The sequence below is a fragment of the Pipistrellus hanaki genome, assembly GCF_964339955.1.
Source record: "Pipistrellus hanaki genome assembly, chromosome: 10".
Lineage (NCBI taxonomy): Eukaryota > Metazoa > Chordata > Mammalia > Chiroptera > Vespertilionidae > Pipistrellus > Pipistrellus hanaki.
The window spans coordinates 18,478,207-18,499,001 of record NC_140512.1 but is presented as its reverse complement, the minus strand read 5'-3'; the positions used below and the strand labels follow the sequence as shown (position 1 = coordinate 18,499,001).

General features: G+C 40.4%; 2 protein-coding genes across 7 annotated transcripts in view; one reads left to right on the top strand and one right to left on the bottom strand.

The window, feature by feature from the left end:
• GSAP (gamma-secretase activating protein) overlaps positions 1 to 12,352 on the top strand; it is a 93,814-nt gene extending 81,462 nt beyond the window's left edge. For all 5 annotated transcript variants that reach the window (XM_084897815.1, XM_084897814.1, XM_084897813.1 and 2 more), the window contains 8 exons: positions 2,489 to 2,584; positions 4,712 to 4,782; positions 5,254 to 5,348; positions 8,536 to 8,655; positions 9,528 to 9,589; positions 11,092 to 11,193; positions 11,594 to 11,690; positions 12,086 to 12,352. In XM_084897815.1, the coding sequence (XP_084753941.1) occupies positions 2,489 to 2,584; positions 4,712 to 4,782; positions 5,254 to 5,348; positions 8,536 to 8,655; positions 9,528 to 9,589; positions 11,092 to 11,193; positions 11,594 to 11,690; positions 12,086 to 12,177 (735 nt within the window). In that variant the 3' untranslated portion in view covers positions 12,178 to 12,352. The remainder of the gene's footprint in view (positions 1 to 2,488; positions 2,585 to 4,711; positions 4,783 to 5,253; positions 5,349 to 8,535; positions 8,656 to 9,527; positions 9,590 to 11,091; positions 11,194 to 11,593; positions 11,691 to 12,085) is intronic.
• A 2,204-nt stretch (positions 12,353 to 14,556) lies between these two features.
• CCDC146 (coiled-coil domain containing 146) overlaps positions 14,557 to 20,795 on the bottom strand; it is a 193,294-nt gene continuing 187,055 nt past the window's right edge. For both annotated transcript variants that reach the window (XM_084897804.1, XM_084897805.1), the window contains 3 exons: positions 20,425 to 20,562; positions 16,816 to 17,064; positions 14,557 to 15,139 (listed from right to left, as the gene is read on the bottom strand). In XM_084897804.1, the coding sequence (XP_084753930.1) occupies positions 14,939 to 15,139; positions 16,816 to 17,064; positions 20,425 to 20,562 (588 nt within the window). In that variant the 3' untranslated portion in view covers positions 14,557 to 14,938. The remainder of the gene's footprint in view (positions 15,140 to 16,815; positions 17,065 to 20,424; positions 20,563 to 20,795) is intronic.

Sequence of the window (20,795 nt, the reverse complement as noted above, 5' to 3'; positions counted from 1 at the left end):
AGTATTCTTTCTCAAGAAATCCTACTACTAGGAAGACAAAACAAATATAACACAAAATAAATTAATTAAAGACAGAATTGGTAAATAACTCCAAAATCTTAAAAGACTGATTAGAGACATCAGGAAGACTAATAAAATGTTTTTAATACTGTGTAAACTTAGGAATGGGATAATCTACTTCTAGATATGGCAAGTTAAAACATATGAAATACATATTCATACACTTCAAAATTCTAGTTAAACAAAGAATCCTTGGCAAATAAAATGACCAAACCTGAACTAAGAAGAAATAGAAGAACTGAAAGCACAATAACAGTAAAATAATTAGAAAAACATGCCAAAGATTATCTCCTAACAGGCTGCAAAGTTATTTAATCAGCTTGTTCTTTCAAACTTTTGAGGATCAGGTAATTCTCATGGCATGTAAATTATTTTTTTAAAAAAATGGGAAACATCTTAATCACTTTAAAAAGCCTGCATAACTTTAAAGCCAAAACTGACAATGAATAATCTAATACTAATAGTCAATATCCTTCTTAATGGAATGTTGGGGCATTTCTATTAAAATCAGAATTAAGTAACATTGTAATTTTCACTAAAATTTTACATGGTTCTGAAAATTCTAGCCAATGCAATAAGAAACAAAAGTAAAAGAAGATGCTACGACTGTCTAATACTACAAACAAACAAAATAAACAACTGGGAAAATGAAAAATAAGGAACAAGTTAGTAGATTGATGTTTCTATACTTATTTTACCTTATTTTAAAAAAATCAGGATTAACTTGTTAGAAATAATAATGAAAAACAATATCCCATTTACTAGTTCTAGGTTAATACTTATTAGTATCTAGATTAATAACATAAAAGCAAAAAGCCAATAAAATTTCCCTGCCAGTGACTAAATGACTCAGTCAACAGAGTAAAGAGGTGTACAACTGTCATTACAGATATCTGACTGTAGTCTACATGAACAGCAACAATATGGTGCTTGTACAAAATAGTCAGTAGACTCTAGTTTAATTAGAATCTTTAGTATTATATGTGATTAGAATCTTTAGTGTATGATATGTATAAAAGTCAATGTGGAAATAAATAATTTTTTAAAAATTAGTCAATTTGTAAAAGAAAATTAAGTTAGATTCATCCTATCCCCAAAACCACCACTTTATACCATAAAACAGCAATTTTCAAACTTTTTCATCTCAAGGCACACATAAACTAATTACTAATTACTAAATTCTGCAAAAAAAAAAAATAGTTTTTTGATTCATTCACACTGGAGGCTATTGTGTTGGCTGTTGTCATTTTTTATTTGACAATCGAAGGGAAAATTCAGGTATTACATGTTTTAAAATTTGTTGTGGCACATCAATTGAAAATCACTGCCATAAACCAATAGAAATATCAGATAGATAAAGGAGTAGAATATACAATATTTAACTATATGAAAGAATTTGAATAAGTGGATAGTTGAATCGTTTTGAAATAAAGAAGGTCCTTTAGTGTGTTGTTGAATATAGACATATAGGATAAGATAGATTGGAAATTTAAACAGAAAAACAAAAGGCAAACGATAAATTTGGAAAAAATGTTTGTGATAAATGATTAACATTTGGTGTATAGGTAAAGTTTATAGGTCAATACAAGAACAATACATCAGCCCAGCGAGCATAGCTCAGTGGTTGAGTGAAGACCTATGAATCAGGAGGTCACGGTCAGGGCACATGCCTGGGTTGTGGGCTTGATTCCCAGTGTGGGCATGCAGGAGGCAGTCAATCAATGATTCTCTCTCATCATTGATGTTTTTTCTTTCTCTCCCATATTCTCTGAAGTCAATAAAATATATTTAAAATAAAAGAGCAACACATGAGAAGGGAAATAAATAAAAGCTGTGACAATTTTTCAAAAGTAAATTTAGGCCAAAAATCTCAAGTCATTGGAAGGGAAGAAAAAGAAGTGTTTACTATTGCTATATTCAAATGACAAATAGAATAAGTGTTTTTACTTGCTTGGTTTTTATTGCCTATCAAATTCACAACAATTTAAAATTCATGCCAGCAAAGCTCAAGGTACAGGGAGTTGGACAGGCTCATCCAGTGCAGTTGAGAATTAGTGTAACCACAATGGAAGGCATTTTGGTGATTTCACCACAAACTTTAAGTGTGTGACCCAATAAATTCCATTTCTAGGAATTTAGTCTGACAAAATAACATGGTAAACAACTTCTGTTTGAGAATTCTCACCAGGGCCTGGAGCTTGACTCTCAGCCGCTCCCTGGGCTTTGGGTGAATCAGAAATAGTTCCTCTTTGGTGCCCTGGATTTATGCTCATCAGGGAAGATTGAGGATTTTGAATTTCTGCTGGTGGGATCTTCAGACCCAATATTTTCATATTGATAAGGAATGTTGATAAATGGATCTAACTCAAACCAATTGCCCCTGTGAGCGGGTGGGTTGTGATTTATCTAATTTATATCCTGTTTTCAGATGGTGTCGGAATTAAAAGACCATCTTTTGAGACACCTACAGGGTGTGGACAAGAAGAAAATTGAACAGATGGTTCTGGACTACAGTTCAAAAATGGTTGGTTTTGCTTTCTGTTTTCCATCCCTCAAAGCCCAGGTATATAATTCTTAGTATGATTTACAAATTAGCTTTTTTGGAGGTCTCCCATTTGCAAACCAGTATATTTGGTGCTATAGATTGAGGAAAGGGGAAAAACAACCTCAAAACAAAGAGAACTTGGTTTATTGCACGCCCTTCAAATAGTGATTGTATGCTCAGAAAGCCTAAACCGGTGATGAGTTTACCATGGTTGCCTAATGTTCATATCTCATCTTGGCATTTTATTAAACAGTAGGTAATGATTTCTGTGCATGGAGGTTTAGGCAAACATGAGAGAACTTGAAGTTCAATTTTTAATTAGCTCCAACAGCCCAATTAGGCCAGATTCCAGTTAGTTGTAGAAATACTACCACCTTCGAATCTGCTGATGAGATTGGCAGCTCATCTACCAGATAGCCACTTTCTGAAACAGTGTGATCCAAATGAATGCCAGTTCATGTGTAAATAGAAGTGATGTTGTAAGATTGAATTCTAAAACTGTATTGGAATCTTTTATAAAGCATATGGAGTTGAAGCCTGAACCTGTTTAGAACCTAGAAATAAAATGCCAGAAGAAATTTTATAGTACATGGAAAAAGAAAGAACACTCCATTTTCCAAAGTTTGGGTAAGACCATTATGCAAATGAGCCAGTGTGCAAATATGTACTTTTGCATTGAACTCTGGAAGACTAAATTTATTAGCTAGGACCCTCATTTAATTCCATGTTTTATTTTTAAAGTTTCTTCCTTTTTTTTGGTAATCATTAGTGTCTGTTTTAAAAAGAGTATCTTTGAATTTAATAGTTTTTAATATGTTAGGAAAGGTTGGTATTCTCATATATTGATATTTATAATCAGAGCATTGAAACTTCCTTAAATAACTCACCCTTGAAGTGGAACTATACTGAGAGGCTGACTTTTGTCGATGTGTTAATGATCTTCCCCATGTTGATATTAACTTTCTTTCTTAGTCTTTTAACTAATACCATTCAACTATTTAACACATCTGCCCATCACCTTTACTTCTGTGGACTTTAGATTTCACTTCCCAAAGTATTAAGAGTTTTTGTTTAAATCATTCTTCCCCATAGTTAACCTCATAAAAGTTCTAACACAAGTTTGTGTGAACCACTCCTAGAATGCTATCGGACCTGAAATGGTGCAGATGTAGCCTCAGAAAACTCAGTGCCCCTGACTTCCTGCCTCAGCAGTTCTTGATTGAAGCCAAATCTGCCTGCCCCAGCCTAGTGGCCAACAGCCACATCTCCCAGGCCCCTCTCAGGAGGGTGGCTCAATAGCCTTTCTAAAACAAATTTCAGAAGTTTCTGCCGAACCTGGATATATTACTCACGCATTATCTTACCTGATTTCAGCCCAAGAGAAACTGAGAATTTATATCATTGAGAATAAGTGGTGCCTGTGCCTGTAGGGAGACCCTATCCTTTGCCCACACCTGCTATGCTTGGATTCATGGCTGATAACTGCTTAGTGGAAGCTATACTACCCTGTTTCCCCAAAAATAAGACAGTGTCTTATATTAATTTTTTCTCCCAAAGTTGCGCTAGGTCTTATTTTCGGAGGATGTCTTATTTTCGGGGAAACACGGTAGTATTGACACACTAGTAAAATGTTAGAACCTGGGGACTTGAAACCAGTCTTCCTCCTCAGCCCATGCTATTCAGTATCACCTTTCTCCTCACTGCCAGTGGTTGGCTGTTGCTACAAAGCAGGCCTAGAGCAGACCCAGCTGCACTTGACCTTCACTGATGGACCCGGGCCTGCAATTGACCTTCACTGATGGACCAGGGCCTGCAATTGACCTTCACTGATGGACCAGGGCCTGTAATTGAGGGCCTGTTGGCCAGGCTGGGGAAGCTCAGCTGGGGCACGGCCTGCACAGACAGAGGGTGCTCTGTTGGACTCTGGGGTGCATTTTCAGTCTTTCCATTTGGGATTCCAGTGCCTCAGAGCTGACCTCAGAAAGGCTGGTTGTGTGTGTGGGAACAGCCGGAGCGCCAGCTGCCCCGAACGTGCCTGTCAGAGCTGTGGGGCCCCTGGGCGTGGGTGGGATGAGCTGAGGTTGACAGACGGTCTTTCCCCTCCAGCTGGACCTCATTTGCCAAATACTGGAAACCAGTTGGAGGAAACATAATCTTCATCCCTGGGTTCTCCACTTGTACGCAAGTATTTCTCGTTCTTTTGTCACGGTGTGCAAAGAGCCCAACAACTCTGATTGCTGCCTGTTCCAGCAAATCCTTTTTGGAACTCACCAGTTGAAAGCAATCCTCACCAGTCCTGATACCATCTACCTTCGTTCTGTGCTCAGTGTTTAAAGTTATGCCCCTGTTATTTCATTCATCCTCTTTCCTGGCATATGGTTGATGGGGTGGGGGTGAGGGGGCACCTAAGTTAAGTACTACCAAGAAGGGGAATTGAAGTTAGCATAATTAATTATGTGCCAATTCTCTGGCTAGATTCTAGGCATTAGCCTGGTGGTCACCATCATCTTTTTGAAGCTTTCTACGGGGGTAGCCTTTCCTGATTTGTATGGATTCCATCTGCCTAGGTACTCATAGCTGCTGCTTAGACAAATGGAGTTTCAGAGATGAGCTTTTTGGCTGACATGCTGCTTTGGTCTTTCCCCCAGCAATAAGCGGGCTAGTGCTGCTGAATCTGCAGTCTTCCACATCATGACCAGGATTTTGGAAGCTACTAACAGTTTGTTTCTACCCCTGCCTCCTGGTAAGTCTTGGCTCTTTTATCCTTTGTTAATAATAGATTTTTGTTCTTTCTTCTTCACATGTTCCCTTGATGAGGGCACATTAGGAGTGCAAGGATGAGACCTGCTGTGTCTGAGAAATTGTGTGTCTGGTGTCACTGTGAGAGATGGGCCTGAGGTTGGTCTCTGCTCACCAGATCTCCCCCAATTGTTAAACTATGCTGTAGTTTGTCACTTACGTTAGGGAGCCTTGTTGAGTCCCCATGTAACTTACTAGGATACTTTGAACCAGTGGAGCTGATTCAGGGAGATCTCTCTCTGATGTCCGTAGCCTAGTTTATCTGATCAAGAAAGTTAACACAGAAGGAAGTGGGACTGGCTGGGTGTCAAAATTGAACTGATTCTTATGTGCTTGGAAGCTGTACTTTGCATTCCCATGGCTATTTTTTTAATAACTGGAAATTTATATTTCTTAATCCCTTAACCCTCTTCACCTATCCCATTGATCCCCCTCCCATCTGGCAGCCATCAGTTTGCTCTCTCTATCCATGAGCTTATTTCTCTTTTGTTTGTTTTCTTATTTTGTTTTTCAGATTCCACTTATAAGTGAAATCATTTGTCTTTCTCTGCCTAATTTCACTTAGCATAATACATTCTAGTTCTAGCCACGTTGCTGCAAATGGCAAAAATTCATTCATTTTTATGGCTGAGTCATATTCCATTGTTTATATGGACCACATCTTCTTTATCCATTCCTATTATCTTTTTTCTCCATTCCTCTATCTATGGACACTTAGGCTGCTTCTCTATCATGGCTATTGTAAATAATGCTGTAATGAACATGGGGGCACATATGTCTTTTCAAATTAGTGTTTTGGGTTTCTTCAAATAAATACCCAGAAGTGGAATTTCTGGGTCATATGTTGGATCTGTTTTTAAATTTTTAAACCTCCATACTGGTTTCCACAGTGACTGCACAAATTTATAATCCCACCAACAGTGCACAAGGGTTTCCTTTTCTCCACATTCTTGCCAACACTTGTTGTTTGTTGGTTTATTGATAATATGTCAGCCAGTTTAATTTATTCATATACAGCTATCCATTCACCCATCATTAATTAATCCCTTTATTCATTCATCTTAAGCCAACATGTGTATAGTGCCTATAGTACTTTGTTCCAAGTATTTTACATAAGTTAGCACATTTAATTTTCATAACAATCTTGAGTAGTAGGAGCTTAACTTGAATTAAATAGGAGCTTAACTCCACATTAAATATTGGACCAACACAGATGGCACTTTTGTATGGTTTCACTTAATATTATTCCCATTTAAAGATGGTGATGTTGAGGCACAGAAAATTTAGGAGTAACTTGCTGAAGTCACACAGCTATTAGGCAACAGAGCTAGTATTGAAACCCAGGCAATTTGGCTCCAAATCCTGGGCTTCTAATGACTGTTCTGTTGCTACCTTTTGAATTTTATATTCCAGTTGAATTAGTTGATGCTCAAACTTTGGCTACTTACCGGCCCAGAAAATCCCTATAGCATGTCTGAACTTCTCTGGATTTCTGATATATCTAATATGGTATGGAATTCTTTATGCTTTCTCTATTCATACACCTTATCTTATTAGGTCTGCATGTAGTGGAGGTACTAAGTGGGTTTCTTTTGAGTTTGTAGGAATCTGAAAATGGCCTTGTTTGAGGAGAAGGGATGGTTTTAAATTATTCCAATGACATATGAATTGTGAGGAGCCCTCTAGAAAGAGTGAAGGGATTTCATGGCTTCCTGATTAAATTCTTAATTATTATGATTAATACAAAAGACTTGGTAGAGGGATGAATGGACACTTTTACATTTGTTCGCCCTTGTGTTCAAGCTCCTTTTGTAAATAAACGAACTTGATTTCCTGGGGGCAATATTATTCCTGGGAGATTGTAAAAATTCACTTTCTGCAGAACATTGCATTCTTTCACAGGGATGGATAAGGAGGGAAAACAGGAAAATGTTATCCGTAGTGACTGAGAATTATTTTGAGTAGACTTAACAGCTTGTGTCCATGGTCAAGTAAGGAAGAGCAGTTTCTATCCTTCTATCTTTTAAAAATATATTTTTTATTGATTTCAGACAGAAAGGGAGAAGGAGAGATAGAAACATTAATGATGGGAGAGAATCATTGATGGGCTGCCTCCTGCATGCCCCACACTGGGGACTGAGCCCACAACCTGGGCATGTGCCCAGATTGGGAATTGAACTATGACCTCCTGGTTCATAGGTCGATGCTCAGCCACTGAGCCACATCAGTTAGGCATATCCTTTTTTTCTCTTAAATGTTTGTTTCCCTCATGTGACATAGAAATGGAAGTGAAGTGACACTGAATCATGTGCTTTTATTAGTACAATTTGTCCCAAGGCAAGGTGGAAATATACACTTCAAAGGGTATGCACGGTATCAAAGGGTTTTCAGAGATTGTCAGTTTGGGGAATAGCCTACAGCTGTTCAGGTGTTTGGCCTACAGGAGGCAGTACAATGCCCTGAGCTGCCTGGCAGTTAACAATCCTATTCAGGTTTGGGGGAAGTGCCCTTTAGCCCTTCCCAACAGGTAAACTACTTGTGACTCAACTATGTTGAGCTCCCCAAGCTTCACCAACCTTTTGGTAAAACTCTTGTAATTATTACATGCTGGAATTGGTTCTTGGCATCTGACCATATTGTTTTAATTCTTCTTTTATAATAAATAATTTAGCCCAAGTAGAGCCCAAAAACATACCTGTAGATCAAGCATATAAGCTGGCTCCTTCTGGGTCAGATTCTTTTCCTCTTTAGCAAAATGCTCCCTATCCATCAGCCTTTAGATGGGCATGTGGAGTCTGAAGGTCTTCTGTTAACTGTTCTCTTGTGCCATCTTACCGTAGCATTGCCAACTGCTAAACTGTAAAACCATCTCCCATCGAGCAGTCTTGCACACTTTTCCTTTTTTTTTTTTTTTTTTTTTTTTTGCTTAGGAGTAGTATTACAGACTTGTTGGGAAAATATATGCCCAGCACAAAGCTTAGTCTTGATAATGTGTAGCCTTGTCTTCAAGCAGCATTTAGTGGACTCTAGGTGCCAAGCACTGAGCTAAGTGCTTTGTGAACACCGCTGTTTTCATTCTGTCTGAGATGCTGGCTGCTGACCGTTTTGCCCTCCCGCATCTCTCACCCTAGGTTTCCACACTCTGCACATGGTCCTCGGCGTCCGCTGTCTCCCTTTGCATAACCTGCTGCATTACATTGATAGTGGGGTGCTGCTTCTCACAGAAACGGCTGTCACAAGGCTCATGCAAGGTAAGCGGCCCCGAGGCTCTGTGTTTCCCAGAGCGCTGGTTCCTGCCTGAGCCCCTCCAGGCCTGGCTCCCGGGTATGGCCAGGGCCCAGCGGTACTCGGAAGGGCCCCATGTTTACATTAATGTTCTGCATTAAATCTTGAAATTCTTGATATTGAACCAGGGGCTCCTCATTTTTATTTTATTTTTTTCCATTGGGCACCATAAATTATGCAGCTGGCCCTTCGGAGTGCAGTTCATTTCCTGAAACATCCTTCGGGCTAATTTAAAGTGTCTTCGCCTTCAGGAGACCCCAAATGACTCCTCCGTCCACTCACAGCTATTCGACTCCTTCACTGGACACGAGGGCTCTTGAGGACAGGAGCCTCTGAGGGCGTGTTTCTTAAGTCACCAAATGGCTTACTTTCAGCCGATTAACACTGTCATTGCAAAGCCAGACTTGAAATTTAAGAAGCATCAATGGGAAACACAGTGCTTGTATGATTTTGAACTTTAAATACGGCCTAGAGTACAATCGCTCTCACTTAACCGTTTCAGCCGTGGTATTTTGTAGATGAGTTTGTTAATACATATGTTGAGGTATTTCCTGTTCCTCAAGATACCTTCTGTTTTCTGTTAGTCAATAAAATTGTTTTCTGCCTAGCAGCCTGCTTCAGAACCGTGTCCCGTGATATAGAGAAACAGTTTCCTCTAAACAACACTTTTGTTCAGACAGACACAACCTAACATTTCAAAGCATGGTTAGACTCAGCTTAATTCAAGGTTGGGAGACGCGTTATCAGGATGAACCTTCGAAGTACCAGTATTTAAGTGGAGATTTCAGATATTTAAATGGAGATTTCCGATTTGTTTGCCACTCTGACTTTCTCGTAGATCTGGACAACACAGAGAAAAACGAGAAACTGAAGTTCAGCATCATTGTGCGGCTTCCTCCGGTAATCCTGAACCCTATTGTATGTTCTCCCTGAGCCTTGGCTGGAACCTCTTTTAAGTTCTTCGTGCAAAAGGAGCACTTAACTCGATTTGGGCTGCAGTCAGTTGAATTGTTTCCCTTTTCAGCTCTTTCCAAGAAATCCCATCCATCCCCACCCTCTGCTGCTGTCCTCGGGGCCTGGAGGCCCTCGCGCCTCTGGCTCTGCTCTGCCTTGGCACAGCCCACCTCACACACACAGCCACTCTCTTCTCTTAGGAAACCGCTCTAATATTTACATCTGGGAGTCCGGGGAGGCAGAGGGGAAACATGTGCTTTTGGCTCTTTCACTGATAAGGCATTTAAATGCAGGTGAGGTCAGAAGGTCCTGGAAATGGATTTCCTCTTACTGCATTTTCCACCAGGGCTGGAAAACAGGCCTGGGTGGAAGGAAGAACGAGAAGCATGAGGGAAAGCTTATATAGGCACTCCTTGTTTTTGTGGGGGAATAGTAGCTCTTGGATTTAAAAATACCATGAAAATACGAAATTCCACTGCAAGGTCTTCAGAGCCTCGACTCTGTGAACTCCTGACCCTGCGTGCTGTTCACATACCTGAGCACTCGCCTCTCTGGCACAATCCTCCCACACAGGGGTGTCATTTGCCTTTCTGGACCTAACGGATCGCGTTGTAACCCCCTCTCCCTTGCAGGCTTACTGAAGCAAAGGCGAGAACAGGAAACAAAGCATGTTTTCCATGGCTGGATCTCTCAGGGGATTGTCTCCGAACATTTATTTTGGTCTCTAAATTAGATTTTTTTTGGTGTGTGTGTCGGGGGGACCTCATACTCTCAGGGAATTAAATTTTCTGGCAAGATGTTGGCAGAGAATACGCCTATAACCTTTCGTTTCCTATCAAAACATCGCTCGGAGTTGGCATGCAGGACCCCAGCTTTGAAGAGTAGCGGATGAACCTCCATTTCAGAAAAAGAGTTTGGCAACATCAGAGTATAAACTGCTTCCTCAGAGTTGCGTTTAATGGAGTATTTACTAAAAATGCAGAAGCATGCCTCCAAGGAAATGGCCTTTTTCCAAAGGTCGTTAAGCATAAAGGGCCTTTTAGACTAACTGGTTATTTTGGAATGATATTTTTAAAATTATGAATAGATATAAGGTACATTTACTTAATGTAGTGTGAGCCATAGTCTCCTCTATATGTTTTCCCATCCTTTTATTTTTATAGTTGACTTTTTTTTTTTTTTAGAGTAGTTTAGGGTTCACAGCAAAATTGGGTGGAAGATATAGAGATTTTCTATACTCCCCGCACCCCCACACATGCATGGCCTCCCCCACTATCAACATCCCCACAGAATGCCCATTTGTTACAATTACTGAATCTACATCACAACCATCCAAAGTCCGCAGTCAGCATTAGGGTTCACTCTAGGTGAATTTGGTCATCATTATAGTGTCGTACTTTCACAGCCGGAAAAATCCTTCTTGACCTGTTTTTCAATTTGCATCATAGCTTATTGGTCAGAAGATCTGCCGACTTTGGGACCATCCTATGAGTTCTAACATTATTTCCCGGAAACATGTCAAACGTTTGCTTCATTACCATCAGAAGCAGGTGAGCCAGTGTGAGAGCACGCCCCACTCAATGTTTTTTGGGTCCTGTTTGCCCATTTCTGCTTATCTACACGGACTGCAATTGTAGTTATTACCACTTTTAAATAAAATATTTTTATTGATTTCAAAGAGGAAGGGAGAGGGAGAGAGAGATAGAAATATCAGTGATGACAGGGAATCGTTGATTGGCTGCCTCTTGCATGTCTCCCCACTGGGGATTGAGCCTGCAACCCAGGCGTGCGCTCTTGACCGGAATCGAACCCAGGACCCTTCAGTCCGCAGGCTGACTCTCTATCCACTGAGCCAAACTAGCAAGGGCTCGCTTTTTTTTTTTTTTTTTTTTTTAAAGTTTGTGCTGGTTTTGGATAATCAACTAACACCAGAAGTGGTTTCCTTTTTAGCCTCAGCGTTCTATGATTGACAAGTCATTCAGTGTGGAATTTCTGCCTTTGAACTACCTCATTGAAACACTGACAGAGATAGAGTCCTCCAATCAAGGTAAATCCCTTGACTCATCAGTCAGTCCCTGTTTACTCCCCTGTACCTTTTCCCCCCCCAAATACCCCTTACTTATAAGTAGGTCCTTATTGCAGTTGGTTTTAACGAGCAATACACAACTCACCTGGAGTAAATTACCAAAGAAATGATCACCTCTGAAGTTTTAAAAGGGTTTAAGATATTAAAAAACAAAAACAAAAAAAACACACAACACATTTGGTTGATGCACATGGCCTTTCCTGGTTCTGAGGTTTAATAAGTTTTAACAACCCATTCTCAGAGCAACGTGTTTTACCAAAATATAAAGTAATTATGATTTCAAAGAGCCTTGGGCACAGCATTATAAATGCCACACGGTTTCATAGTAACTCTTTCCTCTTTCTCTCTCTTTCCAGGTCTGGATGCTTTTATAGGACATGACAACGTGGATGCAAAATTTGTGGAGGAAGCAGCTCTGAAACACACCACAATGCTTTTGGGCTTATAAGAAAGAAAATGTAATGGTGTCAGCTCTCAAGTTTTACTCTCGCTCATGAGCTCTACTTCTACAGAGAACTCTCTAGCAATATTTGAAATTGGCTACCAAAATCAGAATGCATTGTTGAGCCATCTGAATTTCAGTTTGGTAGTTCAGAATGAAGTCAACTGCTGTCCCTCACCCCGGTTTTGGACAGCAGGTGCAGCCCAGGGTGGGGAAATGGCAGCCAGCCCCGGAGGCAGGCAGTGCCAAAGAGGGTGCTCTTCCTAGTGGCTCCGCAGGCCAGAAGCTGGTTTCGGCCGCACTCTGGAATGAAAGATGCTTTAAACATGTAGGGACTGGTGTTTAGAAAAACAAAATCTACGAGTGTCATTGAAAATAACATAAGGCAAGTGGAGAAGTTAAATGTTGCATAGAAACTGTATTTGTAAAAAGGATAGATTTAAAAAAAAAACCTGAATTTGGACTAAGTCAAATCTGCTATTTCCAGGATAGAAAAATTTGTAACATACAGCAATTTGTACATACAGTCTATTCAGAGTAAGATTTATCTTTTTGTGATGGTTCTGATGGAACTGTGTTTAATATGTTTAAACTTTTTTTTTTATATTTATAAAAGTTTGATTTAGAAATCACCATTAAAAAATGAAACAAAAAAACACTGAAAGTTTTGGTCTCTTTTGTCACTTCTACAAAGACTTTATAGTCCAGCAAGGAATCATGAGTCTAGGAACATGTTTCCCAAAAGTCCCCCATGACATCTAACTAGTTCTCCCACTTTCCCCTGATCCCACCACCCTTCCCCCCGCCCTGACCCCGTCTACAGTGACTTAATTCTGACCCATATATACAGTTGCTGCCTGGGGTCAGCCCATGACCCTTTGCTTATTTCTTTTCACATTACTTCCCTCAGTGAACTTGTGAAATTTTAATCATCATAAATATCACTAGCTGGTATAATAACCCAGGTTCTTTTCTAAAATGATCATTGTATTTTAAAAGTTATCCTTTCTACAGAATTCCCCTTTTTGGACACTGAGGCTCAAAATCTTGGAGCCATCTTTTTTTCTCTTTGTAAGGTCCTTATTTTTCATTCCTTACCCTTTTCTTTTCACACCGGGTTTGTGTTGGTCGCTTTCTAAGTTCTAATTCAACTGACTTATATTTGAGATAGATATTAGCTCGATCCTGTCATACTCCTTCAGTAACTTGCTATTCATTATAGGATACAATTCAAACTCACATTTAAAGTCACAGGATAAAGTGAAAAGTCCCCCTAATCCGCTTATGCAGTTCCCCAAAATGCACATTCTGTTCCAGCCAGCCCCGTTGCCTGGGCCTGGTGCACAACTTTTGTCCTTTTACTTCAAAGCCTTGCTCAGGCTATTTCCCTCACCCGGGATCCCCTCTTCACCTACTAAAAATCTTCTCTGTGAGGAGTTCCCTCTGACTGTGGCCTCTGGTCATTCCAGCTCACAGTGCCACCATTCCCCTCTCAATGGTGACACACTGTAATATTTAAGTACCCGTTCCTTTGCGATTTAATTCCCCCCCATTCCTATGTTGTTAAGTTTCCAATGGGTATTTTTTTGAATGTCCAATGCAATTGCTAATTCCTACAACACAGGACCTGTGTTTATGCATTTCTTTGTGTTAAACACACGATTTATATGGTTACTTATGGGTACTCCCAAGGAATTGCCTTTCAATAACTTCACAAAGCAATTGGGTTAATTCAGGACCCAGAGACTGAGAATGACATTAATTTTCCCTCCAATCTGGCAGGATCGGGGCTTGGAACAAATTTTGTTTGATTTAGCAAAATAAAGGAATGTGGCATTTCTCACGCCCAGAGTTGTGAACTAAAATTCATAACTGATATCAGTATGAAATATAAACTGAGCATGTAAATGAATATAAAATCACAGGTTTGAAATCTTGTGTATATTTACATATATGAAGATATAAAGACAATTAGGAAGATACTTAGCTGGAATGCAATAAAATTAGATTAATAAAAGGAGAGGAATTGGTCTCATTTTCAACTCTTTCACATGCCAAGTTATAAATATTTCCATTGAAATTTTGAAAAATCTGGTATCAAAACTTGAAATAATCATGAGTTTATTTGCATCCAACATTTTGATAAATCTAGGTGTATAAGAAAGATAAATTAGGGCATAATTACTTTTGCAGTGAAAGGATTAATCACTTGTAAAAAGAATCACCATAACATTATTTTGAAAATAACAAGCTTCCCTCCTGCTTTTTACTTGATTTAGAGTTAACAACATTAGCTTTAAATGCAACCATTTACTTAGCAAAGTCAGTTAAGTCTCTGTGATACTTGATCATTCTATCTTTTTCTTTAAAGTCAGTATATTGAACAGTATTTCCTTTTTGTCTTTAATAAATAAGGACCAGTCAGCTAATTTCTGTGCTTCATTAAAATTATTTTTATTGAATTTTTATAGCACCTGGCCTACTATATATATCTGAAAGGTTTCAATATATAGAGTGAAAAAGAAAGAAATGAACAATGCAAATATATGCTTTGACATAATTGTAGAACAATTCTATGTCCTACTCAACATCATATAAAATATAGTAGTTGGTGAGTATAAAAGGAAACTGTTATTTCTGCTGTTGGTTAATTGTGGCTGTTTTATTTGCCTGTAATTTCACGCTATTGTGCTGACATTTTCCAGCTGTGGATATGATGAAGCTTGGCTGAAGTGTCTCCTTGAGGAGCCAGAACTGGTTTACATATTCAGATTTTAATTGGCTTTATAACAGGCTTCTTGATGTGCCTCATGTTGGCCCCTGGTTCACTGGGCTTAAAGGGAGCCAAAGCACCATATGGTTTCGGCAAGGGAAGAGTGGCTTCTGCGTCTGGGATATAGGCAGTCGGACGCAACTCTGCAGTTGTGAGAACACCATTGGGCAGCTGGCGGTGTGTGTCCAAGAACTGCTGCAAAGAACAAAATTTCCTTTTCAGTTTTCTGCAAACTCTGTGCAGCCACTTTACCCCAAGGCTTGTCAGACACAGCTGGGTCTGAGTTGTAGGCTGTGCTAGTTGATATTCCCCCAAAGGATAGGAGGGTATGAGGGTGAAGTCACCACACACACACACACACACACACACACACACACACACACACACTTACATACTCATGCACATGTTGCACCTCGCTGGAATGACCCATGTTGCTCAAGCATCACGCTGTTCATGGGGCTTATGGTTTATCATAAACTGGTTGGTGGGTTTTAACTTTCTGTGTGTTCTAACCTCAGTATCTTTCATCAAATACTAAGCATTTCCATGGTTTTGTTGTTGACAGAGGTAGGACAATCTATTCCCTTTGGTAAGTCATTGGTGAAGAAGAGATAAGGAGTCAGGTAGAACCAGAGGGAAGATGTGGTCAGTAGTTTGCCTTGACCCTCAAGGTCCTTAAGTTTCTGCCTGTGCTTCTGGAAAACAGACGACTCTCTTACAGCATGAAAAAGAATTCTAAATAACGGAGACAGGTAAATGATGCTGGGACATCCTCGGTAAAACCCGAAGGTGCTGGTAAATACCGTTCCGGGCAGTGTGGGAATGACAAACCAGACCCTGGTTTCAGATATTCCTAACTTATGTTTGCAATGTGCCTTTTTCTTGGGCTAGTTAGTGAACAATGGTCTTTTTGAAGAATCTACTTGACAGTCTGATAGGGAGTTGTAGGTCCCCAAGACACAGTCTCCATTCTACACATATTCAAAGGTCATGGGTTTAGGCAGAAGAACTGGGCGCCCAATGTGCAGGTGGAACCAATGATGGACATAGACTGAGGCTGGTGGCAGGAGAAAAAAAGAGATGGCATTGAGGCCAAGGCTGCACACCAAGTGCAAAGGCTGGGACAACCTTGGTGTGCTGGAGGCCTCAAGATAGGCTGTGATGGCAGTAGCAGGTGGACATGGAAGAGTAAGGTGTGGTTTAAGCAGGGGTGCAAGGACAGCGATTGGAGATGTATGGATAATAGTGAAACCGAAGCCGGCCTCGCCTGGTCATTGCCGTGTCAGTGGGATTCCGTGGTGGTTCAGCCACACTACGCATGAAGTAAGGTTGTGGAGTGGAACTTGGTGTTTGCCAGATGTTCCCCAGGGAATATTATGGTGCTTTGAACTGTTGTACTTTGATTTGTCTACATAATATCTCTTTGTTGTTGTTAATCTTCACTGGAGGATATTTTTCCATTGATTTTTTTCAAAGTGGAAGGGGGGGTGGGGAACTAAAGACAGAGAGACATCAATGTGAGAGAGACACATTGATTGGTTGCTTCCTCCAGGCGCCCCAACTGTGGCAAAAGATCAAGCCTGCAGCTGAGGTACATGCCCTTGACCAGACTCAAACCTGTGACCCTTCAGTCTGCGGGCTGAAGCTCTAACCCCTGAGCAAAACCAACCAGGGCTCTACATAACAACAACAACAACAACAACAACAACAACAACAACAACAACAATGATAATACAACCAAAATTTCTTCTGATTGTTTGGACTATGTATGGTAGAGTGGGGAATTTTTCATATATTTTGGGAAGATTGAAACCCTTGAAAATATCCCTTCCCTGCCACTTTACAAATGCAATATAAAAGCCTAAATGTACCTGAGACTTTTCGGCGATGGCTGTGGCATACATTTCTTCATTTCGAAGTACTTTCAACCATTCTCTCTCAATATCTTTATTGAGGGGCAGACCCTTTTCTATCCTGGAATTGCAAGAGAAGATGAAGTCTTCTTTCTCCTTGACTTCCTTCTGGAGTTCAATGGTCAGAGCTTGCTTCATGGACAGCTCAGCAACAAGAGCCATCAGTTTTTCAGTAGCATTTTTAATCTTTTTCTGGTAGCCGTTCATCTAGAATGAAAGAACCCAAGGCTTAGCTTCTGTATATGTTCCGAGAAGAACTTAAGAAAATGGCAGGCTGCTGGCTGTCTATAATGTGGGGGACAAATAAGAATTGGATGAGACCTCAGACACCCTAGCTGCGTAAATAATAATGAAGAGGGGAAAAGAAAGACGTGTGTTCATCAAGTTACTAGCTGTCCAGGCGGGTAGTAGTGAGGGGAATAGTGAAGTCTCTCTATTTTAAGAGGTGATAAGGAGAGGGAAATCAAGTGTTCTTGATGTCTAAATTATGGCTTACTTAGGCCACGTTATTAATTTGTCACTTATCCAATGTGTGTGTGTGTGTGTGTGTGTGTGTGAAATCTGGTAGAATAAAAACTATATTTAAAAGTTATTCTTTACTTATATAAGGTAATCAGCAGAGGCTCTGCATCTGAAATATTTTTTTAATGAAAACAGTCACATCTCAACATGTTTGTATTATTGATCATAATTTCTGGGGTGCATAATTATTAAGTCATAAGCAAGCATGTGCTAAACTGGGGAAAATCTGGCCGCTAATTTGAAGTGAAATGTTCTGATTGTATGTGTGTCTTGACCATTTCTCATCAGCTATTTATCATCAAAGAATTAAAGGACAGGGCTTAGTGGAATAATTGATTTTAAAAGACGGGAAAGAAGTGAAGTTGGAATTTCTCTAAGCTTTCTGGCCCATAGCACAACCTTCCAGGATGGCTGTGGCCATGGCAGGGCACTGAGTGGTGACTTTCCCACCTGCCAACACTGCCATATCACCTTGCTGTATTTCTAATTTATGACCTGTCTCGCCACTGCCATTGTGTTATATATGTATGCATTAGCTATTGGGTTACAGTCAGTCGTCCCACAAGAAGGTACTACTCTTCATGAGGACAAGGCCTACTTGTTTTATTCATCACATTCCCACTATCCAAGATGTGCTTGGAACATAGGAGGCACAGAGAAAAATTATAATAGAATGTTTGTTAAAAGAAGGGACGAGTAAATTCTTAGTCCATTTCAATCCTTCAGGCTTTTGAACCAGGGTACTTGGAGACATGAATGTGAACTTCCAAAAAACTACACCTGACCTTGAAAGACTTTTCTTCTTCTAATAAAGCACATACTGGTCTATCAGTACGTTTGCTTAGAAGAATGTTGCTGCCCGTGATGTACCTGCCTCTGAAAATGTAATGACTGGTCATTATGTACACACTTTGTCTTCTTAAGGGAATATAAATTTGTAAACGCTTCTACACTGTCGTAATTTTGAGGGAGCACACATCGAATCAAAGACTGCCATTTAGAGGATCAGGGGTGAGTCATTATCTCTACCCAATTTCATTAATTAACCAGTCACTGCACACTTGCATGTTGTGTGTATGTGTAACCAGCCAACTTCCTTCTTCTCTATAAAAAAAAAAAAAGGATGATGTTAGATCCTGGGTTGGTTTGAGTTTTTGTTGAGATTTTCCATTCGTTTGGGAAACTTGGAAGATGAGCCATAAGCTACCTAAGGAAGATGAGAGGCTTGAGGTGACATTCATTCTTGTTGGGCACCCACGAAAAGCTAGGCTACTTCTGTTGACCATGTAATGCCTACAGTGACTTCAGCTGATATCACTCCCATTTCGTGAATCAGGAAACTCAGTTTTTAAGTCATTTATGTATCTTTCTCAAGGTCATTTGCTAGTATCTGAGATCTGAACATATTTCTACCTTCAAGTTATGGTTACTATGAAGACATTATAATTTTAAAGACAGAGAACGTGGAAGATGGGAAGGAGAGGGTAGATAAACTACTGGGCCAGAACTCATTGAGTTCCCTACACTTTCAGCATTTCTCCAAGATTATTGTTGATTTTTGAGAAACACGGCCATCATCTTTGACAAGCCAGCCCTCAGTAAGCACTGACTTTCTCCAAAGAAAGGGAAATTCGTTTTACAAAAGGAAGGAAGGGAACATTTAAAGAAATATCAGACATGCTAATTCAGGCAAACATTAGGAGCCTTAACATTTTTTTTTTTTTTAAATTACAGAGAGGAATGGAGAAGGAGAGAGAAAGAAACATCAATGATGAGAGAATCATTGTTCAGCTACCTCCTGTATGCCCCTTACTGGGGATTGAGCCTGAAACCTAGACATGTGCCCTTGGCCAGAATTGAACCTGAGACCCTTCAGTCCCCAGGCTGAGGCTCTATCCACTAGCCAAACAGGCTAGAGCTTAACATTCTTATTTTATGAGGTGAAGTTGTGAAATGCATGAGCTGTGATGACCATCCACCTGTGTAAGTCATCAGAACCAGTGTGAAAGACAGATAAATGGCATAGGAGGCTTGAGATTTACAATAATTTCTGCTTGAGTTGGTAGGCCAGAAATGTGTTTAGAACAGGGCTGACTGTTTACTTTTTTAATAAATGTTGTTCTAGAGTTTAGCGCACCCGAGGCATTTGGGGAAACTAAGAAGAAGGAGGAACAGTCATTGCCCTGTGGAGCCCACAGTCAGGTGTGGATGTTACCATGATCTGTTTTCCCATCTCCCTCCCCAAACTCGACACTGTGAATGGCATGCCCCTTCCTCTCTGTTCCTGCCCCCATGCCTAGCATACAGGAGCTCGTAGTAGCTCAGTATTGCTGGCTAACTAAAATCCCTGTGCAGCCACAGTGGGGTGCTCCAAGGGGCCACGGAGGCCAGGCTGTGGTGCAAGGCCCCTCTGCGTCACAATCACCAGCCCCCTCCTGCTGTCTGCTCCTTTCCAGGTACCTTCTAGCAGTCCCAGTCGGACCCTATGGCATTGAATCGTGGTCCTGTTACACTATTTTAAGTTTATGAAATCAGGAAGCTCTGTGTCACTGGCTTCTCCTCACTAGTGGGGCCCAGTGGTGACTCCACCCCATGGTGTAATAGGCCCATGTTTGTGTGACTGTTGTCTTCCATGGTCTCCTTCCATTTCTGGGTTCTGGCTGAGTTCCCATGCAGTCAGACTGTTGTTTAAATGAAGCCTTCCATTCACAAGGAACTCAAAAGGATTTAACTTGGCACATAGACTATAAAGATAATGACTGTCATATTTGAGTAGGTGCCCAGTTAAGTGAAACTTGTATACTGCAATTTAAAGCTTAGGTTTTTCCCACTTTAAAGTGAATTCATTCAAGGAACAAGATGGGAACTTACTTTGAACTAATATCTAAGCGTTCTCTTTACATTTTAAATTCTACGTCCATTCTGCTTCTCTGACGTAAAGCCTAATCTCTCCTGCGCTCTGCTCGGTAAGCAAAGCATTTGGTGGGAAATGAACTGCAATAAAGCAGTAAGGACAGAATAGAAAAGGCAGGCTCTTGGACAGACCTTCTTGGCCAAGAGCAGCGTGTCCTCCTTGCTGGCCTCAGTTTTGCTGCAGATCCTATCCGTGAGCCGGGAGACCTGTTCATAGATGAAATCCTTTTCCAGTAACTGCTCCTCCTTCTTGGCCAGTTGTAGTTCCAGCTACAGTAAAAAACAATTGCAATAGGAAGGGGAAAAAAGGTCACACAAGTAAAAGCTTCTCCCCGCTTAACGAAGACACATTGTTTTTGCAGTTGCTAAGATTCTTCTAGAAAGTCTTTAAAGCTGGGCTAAGGCATGACTTCCCTTGCCACCCGCTGCCCCCATTCTTGCAGATAGCTCTGGGAATTCTTCCTCCTCATGGCAGAGAATGGCCCTCTCACCTCAATCTACCT